General features: G+C 38.7%; 2 protein-coding genes across 2 annotated transcripts in view; both read right to left on the bottom strand.

The window, feature by feature from the left end:
* Positions 1–17,856, bottom strand: part of LOC146507525 (E3 SUMO-protein ligase ZBED1-like) — a 459,484-nt gene that overhangs the window by 66,960 nt on the left and 374,668 nt on the right. The gene's annotated exons all lie outside the window — the stretch shown is intronic.
* On the bottom strand, positions 13,083–17,421 carry LOC146507531 (uncharacterized). Its single transcript, XM_085177972.1, has 3 exons — positions 16,596–17,421; positions 16,541–16,545; positions 13,083–16,352 (listed from the first exon to the last, which is right to left on the bottom strand). The coding sequence occupies exons 1-3, from the start codon at positions 17,221–17,223 to the stop codon at positions 16,104–16,106; spliced, it is 882 nt and encodes a 293-aa protein (XP_085034098.1). The 5' UTR covers positions 17,224–17,421; the 3' UTR covers positions 13,083–16,103.

Raw genomic sequence — 17,856 nt, 5'->3', positions numbered from 1 at the left:
CCAGAGGGGGAAACGGCACCCAGACCCAAGAGATGTTACCCTTCCCTCCGTGGTGGAGGCCAGCAGACCGCCCCAGGCTCCGCAGCAGCAGGGAGGCCAATCGGACAGCCAGCATCTCTTCCCAGCCCCCCCGCCCCAATGGCTAGCAGAGAACGGGGGTGTGTTAAGACCCCATACCCCCCTCCTCCCGCTCAAGTGTAGTGTTGCTGCATGTTGCTCTAAAGTGTGTTTAAAACAAGGGAGAGCATGGTGCTGCTGCCAGAGAGCAGCAGGTGTTAGCACGGCCCCTCCCGAGAACCCTCAATGTCTACATGGATTTAAAATTGAGAGGTGGGCACCGGCGCCAGAGGTAGGTTTGAATACACAGACCGTCTACTGGACGCCGTTAACGTGCCCACCCTCAAGGCCCTATATATATATATGTGTGTGTGTGTTATGAGAGTGTAAGTAATGTGGATGTCTAAGTTGTGAGATAAAATTGAGGCACAGGTGGCCAGAAGAGGACAGAGGGGGGGGAATGTCTCCCCTGCACCCTGGTGACACACCCGCACCCCAAAGCCCTACCTGTGTGGGTGGGTGTGGTGGAGCGGGAAGAGGGAGGCAGCCGGGGATGGGGAGGAAAAGAAGGGAGGGGAGGGTGTCCCTCCCTAGGGCCAGCTCCCCCGCTGACCCCAATAGGCACCCCCGTCCTCTGGTCTTCCTACTTTCATCTCCGTAATATTAACCGTCTTCGTCCCTCCCTCACTCCACACAGTACTGCCATACTTGTCAATGCTCTTGTCACATCTCGTCTGGATTACTGTAATTCTCTTCTCTATGGTTTACCTCATAAATCCCTCCATAAACTGCAGTTGGTTCAAAATACAGCTGCTCGTATTATTTCCAGAACTAGATCCACTGAACATATAACACCTGTTCTTAAACAGCTCCATTGGCTCCCAATTCACCTCCGTGTCAATTTCAAGATCCTGCTTCTCACTTTCAAAGCGCTTGCTCCTCCATATCTATCCGATCTTCTCCATACATACTCGCCCCTTCGTACACTCCGCTCTTCTTCAGCTTCCCTTCTGTCAGTTCCACCTGCTCGCCTGACTACCATTGGACTCAGAGCCTTTAGTTGTTCTGCCCCGAGACTTTGGAATGCACTTCCACTTGCTCTACGGACCATACACTGTCTCACCACTTTTAAATCACTACTCAAAACCCATCTGTTTAGAATTGCATACACCTGATCTCTCTTAGGCCATTTTTACCTTGCTCAGTTTTTTATATTTGCTTTTATACTTTTATGACTGTTTATGTCTAAACTTTATCTACCATGTTTGCTATCCATCCATCCATCCATTCGCTTCCGCTTATCCTTTTCAGGGTCGCGGGGGGCGCTGGAGCCTATCCCAGCTGTCATAGGGCGAGAGGCGGGGTACACCCTGGACAGGTCGCCAGTCTGTCGCAGGGCCAACACACAGGGACAGACAACCATTCGCACTCACATTCACTCGCACATTCACACCTAGTGGCAATTTGGATTATCCAATTAACCTATCCCCACAAGCTGCATGTCTTTGGACAGTGGGAGGAAGCCAGAGTCAGTGGGAGGAAGCCACTGACTCCCTGTGTGGTTTTTTTTTTTTTTTTACCATTTTCATTCAGCATGTGCCAACACGAACACAACTCTACGCGAAAGCTTCTTTTTTTGATATCTTTTTTTTTATATACATACCATGTTATATATGGTATGTATATATAGCATACCATATATAACATGGTATGCTATATATAATGTATATATAGCATACCATGTTTGCTATATATACATTATTCTTATGTTTTTTAATGTATGTTTACATGTTACTGTAAGGTGACCTTGAGGGTCTGAAAGGCGCCTATAAATAAAATGTATTATTATTATTATTATTATTATTATTATTATTAAAAAAGACACGAGACTAGGCAAGGACATAAGAACTAGCAGGGAAGATAAGGGAGAGGAGAAAAAGTGCGTCCGCCTCCTCCGAGAGCCAAAGAAAGGCTCTCGGAAGCTACTGCCAACCAGCTTTAAAGAGTGTAGGAAGAGAGTACTACCATAATGGTAGGAGCAGGAATGCAGCACTGTCCCCAAGTTCTTGCTTGTAGGGGGTTTGTCTGATTCTAGGGGTTTTCTCTCTATTTTTTTAAGGTTTTTACTCTGTGATTGTTATTGTAATTTGGTGCTATATAAATAAACATTAATTGAAATGAAAATTGAATTCGGCCTTTTAAAAAAGTTATATTTTGAAAGGTAACAATCTACTGTAGCTCTGATTAGTATACTAGTTTCTGATATTGTCTTGTTTATCATATGGCTAAAATGCAACTTGACTTGGTATGCAACTTGGCATGTGTTTCTGACGCTAACGACTGGTGGCGTGCAGTGACAGAAAAGGCAGGCAGAGGCAGAAAGATTGCCTGCAAAGTCTGCATATTCATATGCATTTGTAGGGCTGTGCGATATCACCAAAATCTCATATACCAATATAAGACATCTATCGTCCCGATAACGATATAAATCACAAAAATGTAACATTTTCTGTCAATTCTGTGAATCTCAGGCAGCTCGACTTGTGTGAAGTGTTTCCAGCTGGGCGTCGTATACCTGGGGTCGAGTGTTTTAACCGATGCATGAAACTATACATTTTTAGACATAAGTTGTAACGGCCGCCGTTATCCATAAATACTCTGCATACTCTTTCACGTGATTCGTATAGCGTGATAGCGTAAAATGAAACAATAGATGTTTTTATATTGTCATCCAATATACATCGTTATATCGAACAGCCCTATGCATTTGTCTACTTACTTAACATATTCAGCATTAGCTTCAGTTTTATGCTGTGGATTTTGCTGCTTGGTCTAGATACACTGAGGCTAATTAGATAAAGGTGAGGTTTGTATGTGGGTCAGGACCGGGTGTGTGAAAACATCTGCAGATGGACTGAGTGTGACAAGGGTCAAACAGCCACAGCAAAAAGATCAACACTGACAACTTGTCTCTTCATTTCTTTTCAAGAACATTAATTTGCATCACACACGGTATATAAAAATGTAGTTTTAGGGCCAAAGAGGTGTAATTATTATCATTCCAGTCCAGCAGTCCTGATCTTTAAGGTGTCTAGTCTGAAAACAAAGCAAATCTCCTGTGTCAGTGACAGAAACATTGCCAGCTTGTTCACATGTGGTCTCAGTTATACCCTGCTCATTAATGAGATTTAATGAGCCAACAACCAAATGAGGGTTAATGAGCTGGGTGACCCTAACAATACCTAGCACATGCTGATGTGACAGAATGTTTCTTCAGATTGACGGTACTAGTGTCCAGAAGACTACAGAGGGATTCGAAGACAGACCAGAATCACACAGATTAGATTGTGCTGGGCTTATATTAAAAAAACCTAAATTTCGATGCACTACAAATTGCTTCATGGACTTTGAGAATCCCTAAGATGAATGTGGAAGAAAGCACAATATTCAATATTCTTTCTTCAGTATTATCAATCTGTTAAATTGGAGAAAATCTCACGTTTACTCTAAATGTATGCATTATCATTGATTAATGATTAATAACTGTATTGCTTCTATCATCCTAGAATTTGTTAAATCTTGTTGGTGTTAAGTGATTGTTAAGTAGGAAATTAAAGCAAGTCTTCATTGCCCCAAAGACTGAACAGAAAAAGAAAAGAGTACCTCCCACATAATCTCAAAGAAAGAAGACAACACACTAACAAGCTTGACATTACTGTAGTTGCGCCACAGAAATACAGAGTTTCCTGAACATCTGCTGTCTCTTGAACAGCACAATAACACAATCGGTAGTGACCGAAAGAACGAGATCGCGGATACAAGCGGCAGAAATGAGCTTCCTCCGAAGGGTGGCTGGCCTCTCCCTTAGAGATAGGGTGAGAAGTTCGGCCATCCGGGAGGGGCTCAGAGTAGAGCCACTGCTGCTCCACATCGAAAGGAGCCAGCTGAGGTGGTTCGGGCATCTGACAAGGATGCCCCATGGGTGCCTCCTGGGTGAGGTGTTCCAGGCATGTCCCACCGGGAGGAGGCCCCGCAGCAGACCCAGGACACGCTGGAGAGATTATATCTGGAAGAGGTGGCTGGGGAGAGGGAGGTCTGGGCCTCTTTGCCTAGGCTGCTGCCCCCGCGAGCCGGCCTCGGATAAAGCGGAGGAAGATGGATGGATGGATGTGACCACGGAGTATCATTTGTAGGAAAATGTGCAGGGCCATGGGAAGCCACTTCTCATTAACCCCTGCCTAGTATGAGGGGAATGTGGTACAGTGGAGTCACTCAACTTTAATATTAAGAAGACCTTACACTCTAAGAAATGACACACTGATGTTGGTAGCATTATGTAAATGTTTTATGTTAAAACTAATGCCACCAATTGATTTTTAACTTTAAATACAAGTACGTTGTTTTGAATTTAATTAACAACATAATATTTCAATACAACAAAATGCAGTATATTAAATCCAACATAAAAAGTTAATTTAAAACGAAGAGCACTTTAATTTAAAGAGGATTGTCCTAATAGGCTATCCGTAGTTCTGAGTTTGCACATGTGCAGTGTGGAAGTTTGATCATCCGCCATTTTCAACTGAGACTTGGATATGCTTAGTATCCTGGATAGAATCCATCCCCGTCTGAGGATTATTTGGTAAGTACAAAAATTTAAGGATGACAAATTTGATTAATGTATACTAACTGTTAAACATTTGACACTTTCGGGAATACTTTTGCATTTTTTTTTAACAAATGATGCCTGGTAAATTTTTTAAAACTCTAGCTTGTATACCTCTCTCACGTGTTAGAAGTATGAAGACATTTAACAAATATTGTTGAACCTGCTTTGGTGTAATTTTCCAAAATCTTTTGCGATTCCTGTTAAGGTGAGACTTGCCTACTAAGACCGACAGTTTTAAAATTACTCCCAACATCTACCGCACCTGCCCCCTGACATCAGTAATGACCACCGGGAGCGCCAGCGATCCTGTAGTTTGAAGAATGAAATGAATGTATAGTGTATTTTAGAAATGTGCCTCAATTAAGTTGCTACATTGTTTGAAAGAATTCGACTCCATGTTGATTTCTGGTTTAGTGTCAAACGCAGGGTATAAGACATGCGTTCATCTGTTGTCATTGAAGTGCAGAATAATGTGTAATACTGTTATATATAATGCATTTAACTCCTTGTATCAGTTTCCATTGGCTATCATCGCTACCAAAGACAGGAAATCATCAAAGACATGCCATTCATTGCAGAGGTCAAAAACAGATGGCCTGCCCTGTTTTCAGAGACTGAGGTAATTCTTACTAACTTTGTTATTGCAAGTCATTTTCATAAGAACTTGTATTTGAAGAAGAACAAAGTACTGTGAATTGTTAATTTTAAAAGATAAAAAACGTTTGACTAAAAGTTGTAACATTCTTGCATGTGGCCTCTAATAACATTAATAGAGAATACTCTCTAGTTGTAATTTTTAATATGTTTCAGGTTGTTGCAGAGTTCGCCCACATCACCATGGTCCCTTTGTTGTCGACTTTCATGGCCAAGTTGGACCACTACGCTGACCACCTTCTTAGAGTGTTCAAAAAGAAGGGGGGAACAGCTAAACGCAATATCAACTTAATCATGGCAGCCATGGATGGGGTATGTATTTTAGTTGACCTTGATTGAGCTCTGAAATTATTTGAATGCTTCTTCAACTTCTGTGTCTGTCATTAATCAGAATTTTTTTTCAACTGAATATGTGTATATTTGAATATTTTGTGAATCAGTGACATGCAGTCAAGTGAGGCACCTTAGTGAGAAGTAAAATACTAACAAAAGAGAAATTCAATTTGTACACTAGATTTTAAATTTGCTTTCTGTGTGATTTCAATATTTTTATGGTCAAAATTGCTGTCATTACGGATTTTCTGTTCAAATACAAGGTAAAACGCTGAGAGGAGGCAATGATGATGCTGTGTGTCACCGCGGACACACACATGCGCAATCCCACTGCTGTTTCTCTAAATCACCAACGTACATGTTTGATTACACTTGTAATAGAGATGATGACTTGATGCAGACTACCTAATTTATTTGACCAATGTGTGTTACATGTTTAATGTTATCGGTCATAAATGTGCTGCAAAAATGCATGGAGTGAGGCTGATGGAGGGCAGTGCTGAACCCTAAAGGCAACATGTATAAGAGGTACACGTATATGGATTCAAAGTGTAATCACATTACACTGAGAGCGCCATTGACACAGTGGATAAAGCAGTGCACTTAGGGAACATCAGTAAATTTCACAAAGGACAAATTGACACCAAATCAGTCCAAAGCAATGAGACGCACCAATTTTATTTCAATGCATCTCCTATTTATAAATTAATAAATTGATGTAAAATGAATGATTTTTCTATAATTGTTTCCAGGTCATTTGACCAATTTATTTACTACACACAAAAAATGAGACACACCAAACCTAAATAAATTTAAATGCATCTTCTGTAGGGCTGGGCACTTATTGCATCGCTTATCAATATTGTGATAACACACATCCTATGTGATTGAAATGATAGACTGCTTTCAAACCTCTAAAAAAATATATGATAATTTAGTTGAGACTATTACTTCCATTAATGTCAAACTTATCATCAATTCAACAAGATAAATAACTGCTGGTTTGTCTAAATAGCACATTTGCTAAGTTTAATTTGCAGTATTTATATTTGTGAGGCTGCACTGATAGATTTATAGGCAAAAATACTATTATGATCTTTTATTGTAACTCTTATTGTTAAGAAGCTTGCAAAGAAAAGCGTCTGGACTTCTTTAAGTTGCTTGAAGACATTTCATCTCTCATCTGAGAAGCTTCTTCACTGAAGAAGCTTCACTTTTCTTTCCAAGCGCCTTAGACTACAATGACCTGGATGACTGAGAACCTTCACAGACTTATTGTTATCGCAAAAAATACCACAAAATGTCATGATAGGATTTTAAGTCCATATTGCCCAGTTCTAATCTTCTATTTAATTTTAATATTTCTAGGGACACAATTATTAAATATATTGTTGAACAATCTAGAATTGATTAAAGCAAAAATAAAAGCTTTCACGTAATGTCAAAATTGAAAAGCTTCGATTTTGGGGTTCATATATTTGTTGATCTGACTCAGAGGAGTCAGTGCCTTACCAATCATGAACCTCACTGCACGTCACTGATGTGAGTTATGAAACATTGCTTAATCACTTATCTGGATTATGTGTTAATATTTTTGACTTTGTTTTGTAAAGAGGTTGAAAGGAACCAAAATAGGAAACTTCTCTCATATTGAGTTCTTATCTCCACTAGAATCCCAGCGTAGATCTTCGACGGGAATGCATTCTGAAAGCTGTCTGTGTTTACTTAAATGAAAAGCCAGATGACCTGTTCAAGGAATTCTTGGTAAGTTAAAAAAGGAAAACAATCAGTTATTTTCCTTTTTTTAATTTGGGATTGGAAATGGAAGGTGGACTTACTTGTCCATATGTATATGTATGCAATTAACTTATATTTTCCTTTTATTTTTATTTAAAGGACATGGATCTTGGAGCAAGCAGAGAAACGGAGCAGCTGGCTTTGGGAGTCTATGTTGTCAGACATGAAGGAGCAAACTCTGCAGATACACCTGAGGACATTGGTGTCATCATAGAAGGATGCACTGTGCTGCAAGCTCTTAGTAATGTGACAAAGGGATGTGCCCTCCTGCTTGGACTAATCTACAGTCTAAATCTGAGCTACCTAAAGCACCTGAAATACACATTTGAATTTCTTCAGAAGGTGCTAATGGAGTCGGATGGGAACAACCTATCCATGAAGGTGCAGGTTCTGAAAAACAAACTGCTTGAGTGAAACAGCCTGCACTGAACTATAGAGGACACTGAACATTAAGGTTCTCGAACCCTTCTCCATGCACTTCATAAACTGTTCAGTTTCAATTGCCACAAGAACGTCTGCAAGGCCTTTCACTTTTCTGCGTTCTTTGTTCTTGAACCTTTAGTAACATCCAACTACACTGAAAAAGACTGTTCCTAACTTTGGACTTCATTTTAAGTTTTGAAGCAAATGTTATTTTTCTAAATATGGACAAAAATGACACTAAAGTAAGTTCTACCTGCTGTTTGCAGGGCTGTATTGTGGGCTTTTCATTGTAGCCCAATCAAGTTTAAATTAAGTCATGTTAATGTTAAAAATGTAGGAATCACAACACTTTCCAGTTTTAATCATTTCAGTTTAACATGACATTCTGTATCTTGTCTTCCTGCACTTAAAATGCACTTGAATATATGTAAAGATTGTTTAGGAAAAAAGATCTAGAAGCATTTGAATTGCTCAAAGTGTGCTTCAACAAGTTTTACACAAAGTGTTATTAAAGTTAGGTTAACTGAATAAACTTGTGTTCGATTTGTTGTAATTTACAATCTTAAATAGAGTAAGTTGCAATTCTGTTAAAGTGATTTAATCCTATAGTTTCAGTAGAGCGTGTTTTGGGTGAGTAGACTTATCAGATTTACTTAAAATTTGTTGTTCAAATTAAATGTGTCATACATTTTATATTTCACTAACCCAGTTGTGTGGAACCGGTTGACATAACTGGGTGGAGTAAATACAACATGTTATTTCTTAAAGTAAGTAGAGCTTGTTTTGGTTGAGTAGGTTTTATTTAGTCTTCTCAATTTAAATCAACAAGGTTAGTTAGATCAACATTATGATATTCAGCTAATACAACATGATTCTTTTGATTTGCATTTAATTATCCAAATGTTATCAGATATACTTAAAATTTCTTGTTCAAATTAAATCTATCATACATTTTATATTTCACTAACCCAGTTGTGTGGAACCGGTTGACATAACTGGGTGGAGTAAATACAACATTTTATTTCTTAGAGTGTACCCTTCTGGTTGATGTTATGAAATATAGTATCCACAGACACTTCATCTCTTTTGGGCTGTTTTTTTTTTTAAATAAAGCTTTAGATTTTCTCTTGTGTAAAATATAAACCAGGCCAGTCCAGACCAGAGGAACAGACTTACGTCAGGGCTGCTGCTAGATACATTATGAGAAGGATTCTACATCTTTTAGGCCATGATTGAAATTGACACTTGTGGCATATGGCAGCATGGCATTATTTTACTTCAGAGGTTCATTCACAACAGGGCTGTCTCTCCACGAGAAACCTGACATTACAGGTCTGGAGAGAAGAATGTTAAACTGGGGATACTTTCACTAAAATAGATCTTGACTACTGATTAGATAAAAGTCTACATTCGAATGATATCTCTCTTAAGCAGGACTCAATTATGAATTGTGGGTTTTTGTTTGTTTTTTTAGCACAAGATAAATGGCTGTCCAACTAAGATTAGTGAAAAAAAATGTTGAAAAAAATAGAGGGCGACCAAAGGAAAGACATTTTAAAAAATGCTGAGGAAAAATGACGGAAAGTTGTTGGGTTGTGGAGAGCGTAACATGAATCAATTAAAAAAAATCACTTTCTGACAGTGGGTTTCATATGGTGGGTATGAGTCTATAGCTGTCTGGATAATAATGAAATGGTGCAACAGGCTGCATGGCTAAAGTATTAGCAAGATACTGAACCCCAAGCTGCTCTCCAATATGTTCATGGGAGTATGAATGTCTGTGAGGTGTAGAAAAAAAGTGCTTGTATGAATGCATGTGAATGTGTGATTCAGACATCTTATATGAAGTGACATAAAAGGCAGGCAGAGGCAGAAAGATTGCCTGCAAAGTCTGCATATTCATATGCATTTGTAGGGCTGTGCGATATCACCAAAATCTCATATACCAATATAAGACATCTATCGTCCCGATAACGATATAAATCACAAAAATGTAACATTTTCTGTCAATTCTGTGAATCTCAGGCAGCTCGACTTGTGTGAAGTGTTTCAAGCTGGGCGTCGTATACCTGGGGTCGAGTGTTTTAACCGATGCATGAAACTATACATTTTTAGACATAAGTTGTAACGGCCGCCGTTATCCATAAATACTCTGCATACTCTTTCACGTGATTCAGTTTATTTTGAAAAGTCTCAAAAGGATCTTGAGCTTTATTATGAAAGGTTTATATGGAAAATAAACAAGCGGACATGCGATGGTTTTACCGTCGTTGTTGCTAATGACAACGCATAAAAACAGGCGCTTGTCCGTCCATAATTTGGTTATATTAAATATAAGAGAAAGAGAAAACTTTAAAATTAATATAGCCACTACAGTGAGCATCAAAACCATAAAAAATATTGACGTAAACAGTTTATTTTGCAACACTACGAAACAAACGATAGCGTAAAATGAAACAATAGATGTTTTTATATTGTCATCCAATATATATCGTTATATCGAACAGCCCTATGCATTTGTCTACTTACTCAAACACTTTGAGTAGCCAAGTAGAGTAGAAAAGCACCAAATAAGAACCAGTCCATTTATCATTTACCATGTACTTTGCATGGCCTTCAAAACAAAGTATTGCTTCCCGTGTTCTAAAATTCCTAGGGAATTTTGAGCCAAGTTTTTCTCTCTTCATTATTGTGGGCCTCTTCTAGCCAGTGGAGGTTACACCAATTATTGCTATGAATTTAACACTAAATTTAACGATTCGGGGTGTGACTCAGGTTATTAGGTTATTAGACAGTCTTCATTTTTGTTGGAAAAGCAGAAAGGAATTTTGGCTTGAAAAACTTTCCCAATAAATACTTAAACAGTGAGCTTCAGTTCCTTAGACGGATCATTTAAGGTCAAATAAGGTTTATTCATAAATTTTATATCTGCACTTTATGCAATTTATGTTTCATTATCTTTAATTTTCCGCAGAGGAACCGGCATGTGGCAATAAGTAATTATGTATGTATTGTATTCCATATTCTTGCCTCTTTTTTATATTTTTTCTTATTACCTCTTACTGTTGTTCAAAAACAACAGCTTTACAAACCTCTTCTTACAGTGATTCTTGTTCTTTCAAGTGCACATGTGTGGAACGTGCCCATGAATACATGTCCACAACAATGATATGTATGAAAGTCTTTGCAAGTCTGCTGTTGCTGTGATATCTATGTCCATTCTGGATGATAATTCAGATTTTAGGGTTTACCATAAGGTAGCTTGGATTAGTTTATTTGATTATGGCAGATGGTTTGTGTTTAATGTTCCCACTACTAGACTGGCAGTGCAGTGCAACAACATCCACCAGAAAAATACAATTTTTTAGTTATGGCTGAGGTGGCTGATCTTTTTTCGCTTTTTTTTTTTTGTACTTTTTTTTTGGAACAGACGGTATGTTTCCACCAGTTTTACAAATGTCTCTTTTATAATGGAGGCCTAAGGGACAAACTAGGGAGAGGGTCTTATGCATCTGTGTCTGGGAATTATAAAGGCTCCTTAAATGTTTTAGGTGAATATAAAAACTAATATGTAATATGTAAAATAACTAAGGTCTGACTAAGCACAGCACTAAAATTTAGTTCTAGTAGATCTTGTGCCTCCTATATTTTCTAAGTAGAGAAGCTGGACATTTTCAGCCAGTATGTAAAATGTAACGGTTAACTAATATATTGGTTAACCATTGGTTTATATTGGTTTATACTGAAGCCCTGGAATAAATACTTCCATGCATATAATACAATACTTAAGTAATGCACATACATTCTTCATTCAACCTGAACATGTGATTGAGCCTGATTTAAAATATTGTCTTAATATTGAACATTTCTGGCCCCCGATACAAATAATTGCTTCAGTGTGAACATAATGAAAAAGAAATTTCATTGACAGTACTGTGCGTGGAGCTGCTTAAACTCTCTTTAATCAGCAGCAGAATTCTGATGCTTATTTTGTTATTCTAAAGACTTCACAATATCCTGCACCTCGGTGAGTGTCATTTCAAACTATCAGTTTCCTCATAACTACTACACCAACTTGCGACTGTAAAAGATCTATTCATCTATTATAATATTCTCTTGACAGTGCTGTATGTCATATATTGTGGAGATGGAACCCACAAAGTGGCCTCCTACACTCGATGATTGAAGATACTATCTACACCATTCAATCTAGCTTCTCGCTGTTGTTATGTTTGATGAATAGCAGGCTTGACATGCTGTTCCTCAGATCTCATTTGGATTGTAGCCTGTAGCCGAAAGGCCTGGCGTCATTACGTTATGGCACACACAAGCACACGCAGATGCACACTCATGGACAGACAAACATGTAATCAAATGCCTTCAGACAAGCACACAAACACTTATTAAACACACATTTGCATCACTCAAAGTCTCATTTAGGTCACCCTCATTAGACTTTACGCTCCCTGTCTCCCCTTTCCTCTGTCTCCAGGTTTCTGCATGCCTGTCTTCAGAGAGCTGTTGTATTTTAGTAGACAGGGCAAGACGTAGATGATGCATTCAGTGCAAATCCGGGGGAATTCTCCAGTCAGACTGGGAGGCACAGCTACCAGTGAAGCCCACTGTTGTGATGACAATAGCAAACAGTGAATAATGTTAACTGCTGTTTTTCCACACAGTAGCACTCTCTTATCCCTCATAAAGTGAGTCCCACCTCCTCACATAGCCCCATTTGTGTGATAAGAGTCATAAAACTCATTGACGGCTCTGTATGGATGTGTTGGAACGCTGAACCCCAGTATCGTTCTCCTCCCAAGTTTTCTCATCTCCGCTGCCCACGCGGCTATGCTGATTATACAGCAACATAACAGATGTTTGTCTTGCTTGTCTCTCCCACACACGGCAACTGCAGTCAAATGTTAGTTCACCACAGCTAACCCTGCATTGAGAGGCTGTCAGCAGATGTGTGAAAACCAAGTGCGTGTCTGGAAGTCAGCAACAGAAAATGCATGTGTAGGAGGATAGACAGTTAAACCTAGGAAGTGTGTGCGTATGTGCGTGCATGTTTGTGTGCGTAATAGAGAGAGAGAGTCACTAATTACACAGGTAATTTCAACAAAAGACATTTCTTCTTCAGCCACATGTAATCACTAAATGTTCACAAATGAATCCATTAATCACTAACAAAGTGCTTCCATTTGAAAAAAATAAACAAATAATTATTTTAAATCAATGAGCTTTATTACTGATATGCATATTGCAACATCGTCGGGTTTAAGTGAGCCAGCAGCAGGCAGTAGCATAAGTGACGTTTCATATATTAAAATCATGCATAAAATAGACACACACCTACCTCCAGCTACAATAAATATAAAACACACCACCAAGGACAGATGCTCAGAGGCAAACACAAACTGCTGCTTCTTGATCTCAAGGAGCGTGTGAGGAATGTGTTGCCTGCAAGCAGAATTAAGTTATTATTTTAAAGACATAAATCATCTCTTCATTCAGATGAGTAACAGTTTTTGTAACTTAGATGAGTTGCAGTTTTTCACACTAAAATCATAGATAAAGCCTGGAGGAAAGAACTTGTAGCATCAAAAATTAACATTGTTTGTCAGGTTCAGTGATCCTAACTGCTTTTGGTGAACTGTTCGTAACTAAAGTTGTCATCCTGATTCACTCTTTTGAGAGAGGAAAGATTCAGTTTTAAAGATTTTCTAAGAGTTACACATACAAAACTTGAAACTATTTATGCTGTTTTATCTCTGTCTATTACAGAAGCCTTGTGTTGAAAACTGTGACTGTCACTGTTGTAACTTGTAGAAATGTTGTTGGTGTGTATGTAAAAAATTAATGAAGCATTTGGTTGAACAGCGCCTGACTTTGGCTACATTCACACTGCAGGTCTTAATGCTCAATTTTTTGATCATATCCGATTTTTTTGTCTGCTTGTTCACACTACAAATAACATGTGACAGCAAACGCGCTCTAGTGTGAACGGTTCATGGCCCTCAAAGCGACCCGCATGCGCAAAAGAAGACATCACACAAAACGCGCTCTGTTTACGGAAGTAAAAATGGCAGCTACAGAGCGAGTAGGTGTTGTTGCAGCAGTTTGTCAATTTCTGCACAGTCGTAACCGTCAGAATCTTGACAAATTAATCACAGAAAGGAGGACACTGAGAAAAAAGAGAGCCAGTGCTTTAACAATGGCCTTATTTGGAGCAGTGACTGCTACCTCCATGCAGAGGTATATATGGACACGGAGTCAGAACCAGGAGTGGTGGGATTTGGATGTGAGAGGCTTCACTGACACAGAGTTCATCCACAATTTCAGGATGTCAAGACAAACATTTGAATATCTCTGTCAGCGCCTTTCAGCAAGAATGCTTAGACAGGATACTCATCTCCGCCAATCCATACCTGTGAGCAAATGGCCTCGAGAAAATGACCTGATACAAGTTATTGAAGGCTTCAGACAGCGATGGGGGTTCCCACAGAGTGCTGGAGCAATAGATGGGAGTCCCATTCCCATCACTGCTCCTGAGGACAATCACTGTGATTATTTTAATCGCAAAGGCTGGCACTCTGTCATCCTACAGGGCGTCGTCCACCATAAATTCTGGTAAGCATACTATGATCTACTAATTATGAAAAATTGGAAGGAAAAAAACATGCATTTGAATGGCTCAAACGTATATACAGAGCTGGGAAGAGTAGCCAAAACTCTAGTATTGTAACTCCGCAATCCCATTTCTAAGTAAAAGCAAAAAGTAGTCGCCTAAAGAATTATGCAAGTAACTGTTTGATCATAACTGTGATGAACATTTTGTGTTGTTTTCCTTCCATCTCTCTGTTTTCTCCTAATTACCCACATCTTTCCTGCTTCCTGTAATCCTGTTTCCCTATGCATTTAAACTCACTTTACTTGTATAGTTTTTTTTTATGTAACATATTTTTAAATGATTACTATTAAATCAATGAGTGATCCTTTATAAATTGTCATAAGTAATCAAGTGTTGCTCAATGTAGTGGTGAACTGTTACTTTTACACTAGTACTATAATAGTAACAAAATATGTTGCAGTAAAACTACTCTTAAAAGGTAAAACTTATACTACCCACCTCACAAACAGATTTCATATATTTTATTAAAATATATTGCATTTTCTGGCACCCATACCCAGACCAAACAGTATTGTTTGACTGATGGCTGTAATATAAAGACTTGTTTTGGACTTTACGTTTTGCAAATTTGCCTTAAGTTATGAAGTTATTTTGCTGTTTATGGCCTGATAATTATCCTTATTGCTGTTTTAGAGAGGAGCAGTGCTTCAAAGGATACTTGCAGATTTCTGTGAGAATCTGCAGATTTACAGTAGAAATAAAATGTTCATGTTTCTCAAACGTAGTCTTCCCAACAGTTTCACTAACATCTACACTGGATGGCCAGGAAGCGTTCACGATGCCAGGGTTCTCAAGAATTCTGAGATATACACAATGGCAGAGAGAGGGGAGCTATTTCCACCAGTCAGTATCTTTGAGCACAGTGAATTGTAATTAAAATTGTTTTATCATTCTTCCTTGTTTGGCCTACAATGAAACTGATAAAGCTGATCTGCGTGATTCTAGAGGTACCGAAGGAGGCATCTTACCAGATGTTCAACCAATAAGAATCAGAGAGGTGCTGACCCAATTTTTTCATAGTCAACGTTAAGACACAAAAGCCATGGCTTCATCTCATTGTCAATAAATTTGAGCTTGAAGTTTAAGTGATGCATTCACAAAATTTAAAGTAAAGCATTCAAAGTAACTTTTTATGGAAAATATTTATTTTGACGTGTGTAACATGTACACTTCTTCCTTTTGTGTACTGAAATTGCAATGTTGTTTGTTTCAAAACATATAAGTTTGCATATGAAAAGCACAAATTAAATCTGAAAGACCCACTGTCCTTCAGCAGGACTGAAAATCTCTAACAACAAATATAAAGCATTTTTGGATGCAACAATAAATAACCAACACTTTGCATTGAAAGCAAAGCCCCTCCAAAACAATATTAATAACATTAACTGAAATATTTTTGGAGTATCCATTTAAAATACATTTTAAGTGAACCACGTGCAAAACTTGCTTTTCATAACATTTAAACTAATGCCTTGAAGTAGTTTAATCATCTGGAGGAGGGTAGGATGACGTATAGGCCTGGTTAAAGGATGCATGCTGAGCCTGGTCTCGAGGGTTTGGTCGTTCTGGTCTAAAGGGCTGACCCGGATTGTGAGATCGTGGAAGGGCATTACCAAAAGGAAGAGGTTGAGCTAAATCTTGTTGGAAAGACAGAGACTGATTGGACATCTCAAATGGTGGAGACTGAGATGAACCCATGGGGTATGGAGGGGAATAGATGAGTGAAGGTGCCTTTTGAAAATACAATCATACAACCTATTAAAAAGTTATGTACATGGTTACAGCTGATGTAGTTCAGCCTTCATTTAGAATTACGCTATTGCTGTCATATAGTATGTTTTCAATTTTTGTTCAGTAATTTATTCAGTTCTGTTATGTGTTTATACATGGGTTATACAGTACGTTTAATGTAACGTTACTTGTACTCAGTTTTATTCTCCACACATGACTACAACAAGGTACAAGTTAGCCTACCTTTTTCACTGTTGAGGCTGGGAGCTGGACTAGCACTAGCCCCTGGACTAGCACTAGCCCCTGGACTTTCAGGCTCCTCTTCAGCTGTTTCAGTGGAGCTATCAATCAGCTCTATTGGCTGACAGCTGGGTTTGTCCCCCAAAATACGGTCAAGCTCATCATAAAACGGGCAGGTGACTCGACCACGTCCGCTTCGTTTGTTTATATCTGTAGCTTCTTTAAACTTGGCTCTGAGGCTCTTCACTGTCCTCTGACACTGTAGCAACGTTCGCCTGTGCCCTCGTTCAATCATTTCTTTGGCAATGCACTCGAACACAGCCCGGTTACGATACGACCCTTCAAGTTTAGCTTGGATAGAATTGTCTCCCCATATGCTAATCAATTCCACAACCTCAGTTTCGGTCCACTGACTCGCTCCGTCTCCAGTTTCCGCCGCCATCCTTTTTTGGTTTGTCTTCGCTGGCGCTGATAATTGGCGTCTGTCTCGTGTCAGTGGCGTAAAAAACGGATTGAATGCGACATGACATTCAAACAGCAGTCGCTTTCTAAAACATCGGATATGTATCGGATTCAGTACCACATACGAAAGTGACCCAGATCGAATTTGAAAATATCGGATTTGTGCCATTCACACTGTCATACCATGATCGGATATGGGTCGCATAGAGTCAAAAAAAATCAGATTTGATGCACTTTCGCCTGCAGTGTGAACGTAGCCTTTGTCAAACATTACTGTCTATAATCCAACCAGAGCTTAAATAGTAGTACTATAGTAGTTTAAAGGTTTTCAACATTTCTTGCAATATTAATGTATTTTTAATTTTATTTATGTTGGAACCCTAAGTCCTTAATTTTGAAGCTTCCTATATTGTCTTTGTTTAAAGTTTTTGGAACTATACTTAAGTGGTCATCAGAGGAACTGTAGCTTTTGGCTTAATATTTCCATCCCAGTGGCTGCTACTTGGTAGACAACCATGTTTGTAAATATGGTTCTTTTACTATCAAACTGAAACACTAGTAATGTTATCTGCTGCAGTGCCCAACACACAGTGTTGGGGAGTAACGGAATACATGTACCGCCGTTACGTATTTAAAATACATAATATGAGTAACTGTATTCCGTTACAGTTACCGTTTAAAAAGGTGGTATTTAGAATACAGTTACTTTGTTGAAATAAATGGATTACACGGCGGTACTTTCCTGTTTCATATTGTGGCGGGTCAGGACTGTTTGGGTTTTGTTTGACAGCTACGTTCTGTT

This window comes from Neolamprologus multifasciatus, chromosome 11 (assembly GCF_963576455.1).
Source record: "Neolamprologus multifasciatus chromosome 11, fNeoMul1.2, whole genome shotgun sequence".
Lineage (NCBI taxonomy): Eukaryota > Metazoa > Chordata > Actinopteri > Cichliformes > Cichlidae > Neolamprologus > Neolamprologus multifasciatus.
The sequence above is the reverse complement of the archived record's forward strand: the minus strand, read 5'-3'. Positions and strand labels throughout refer to the sequence as shown.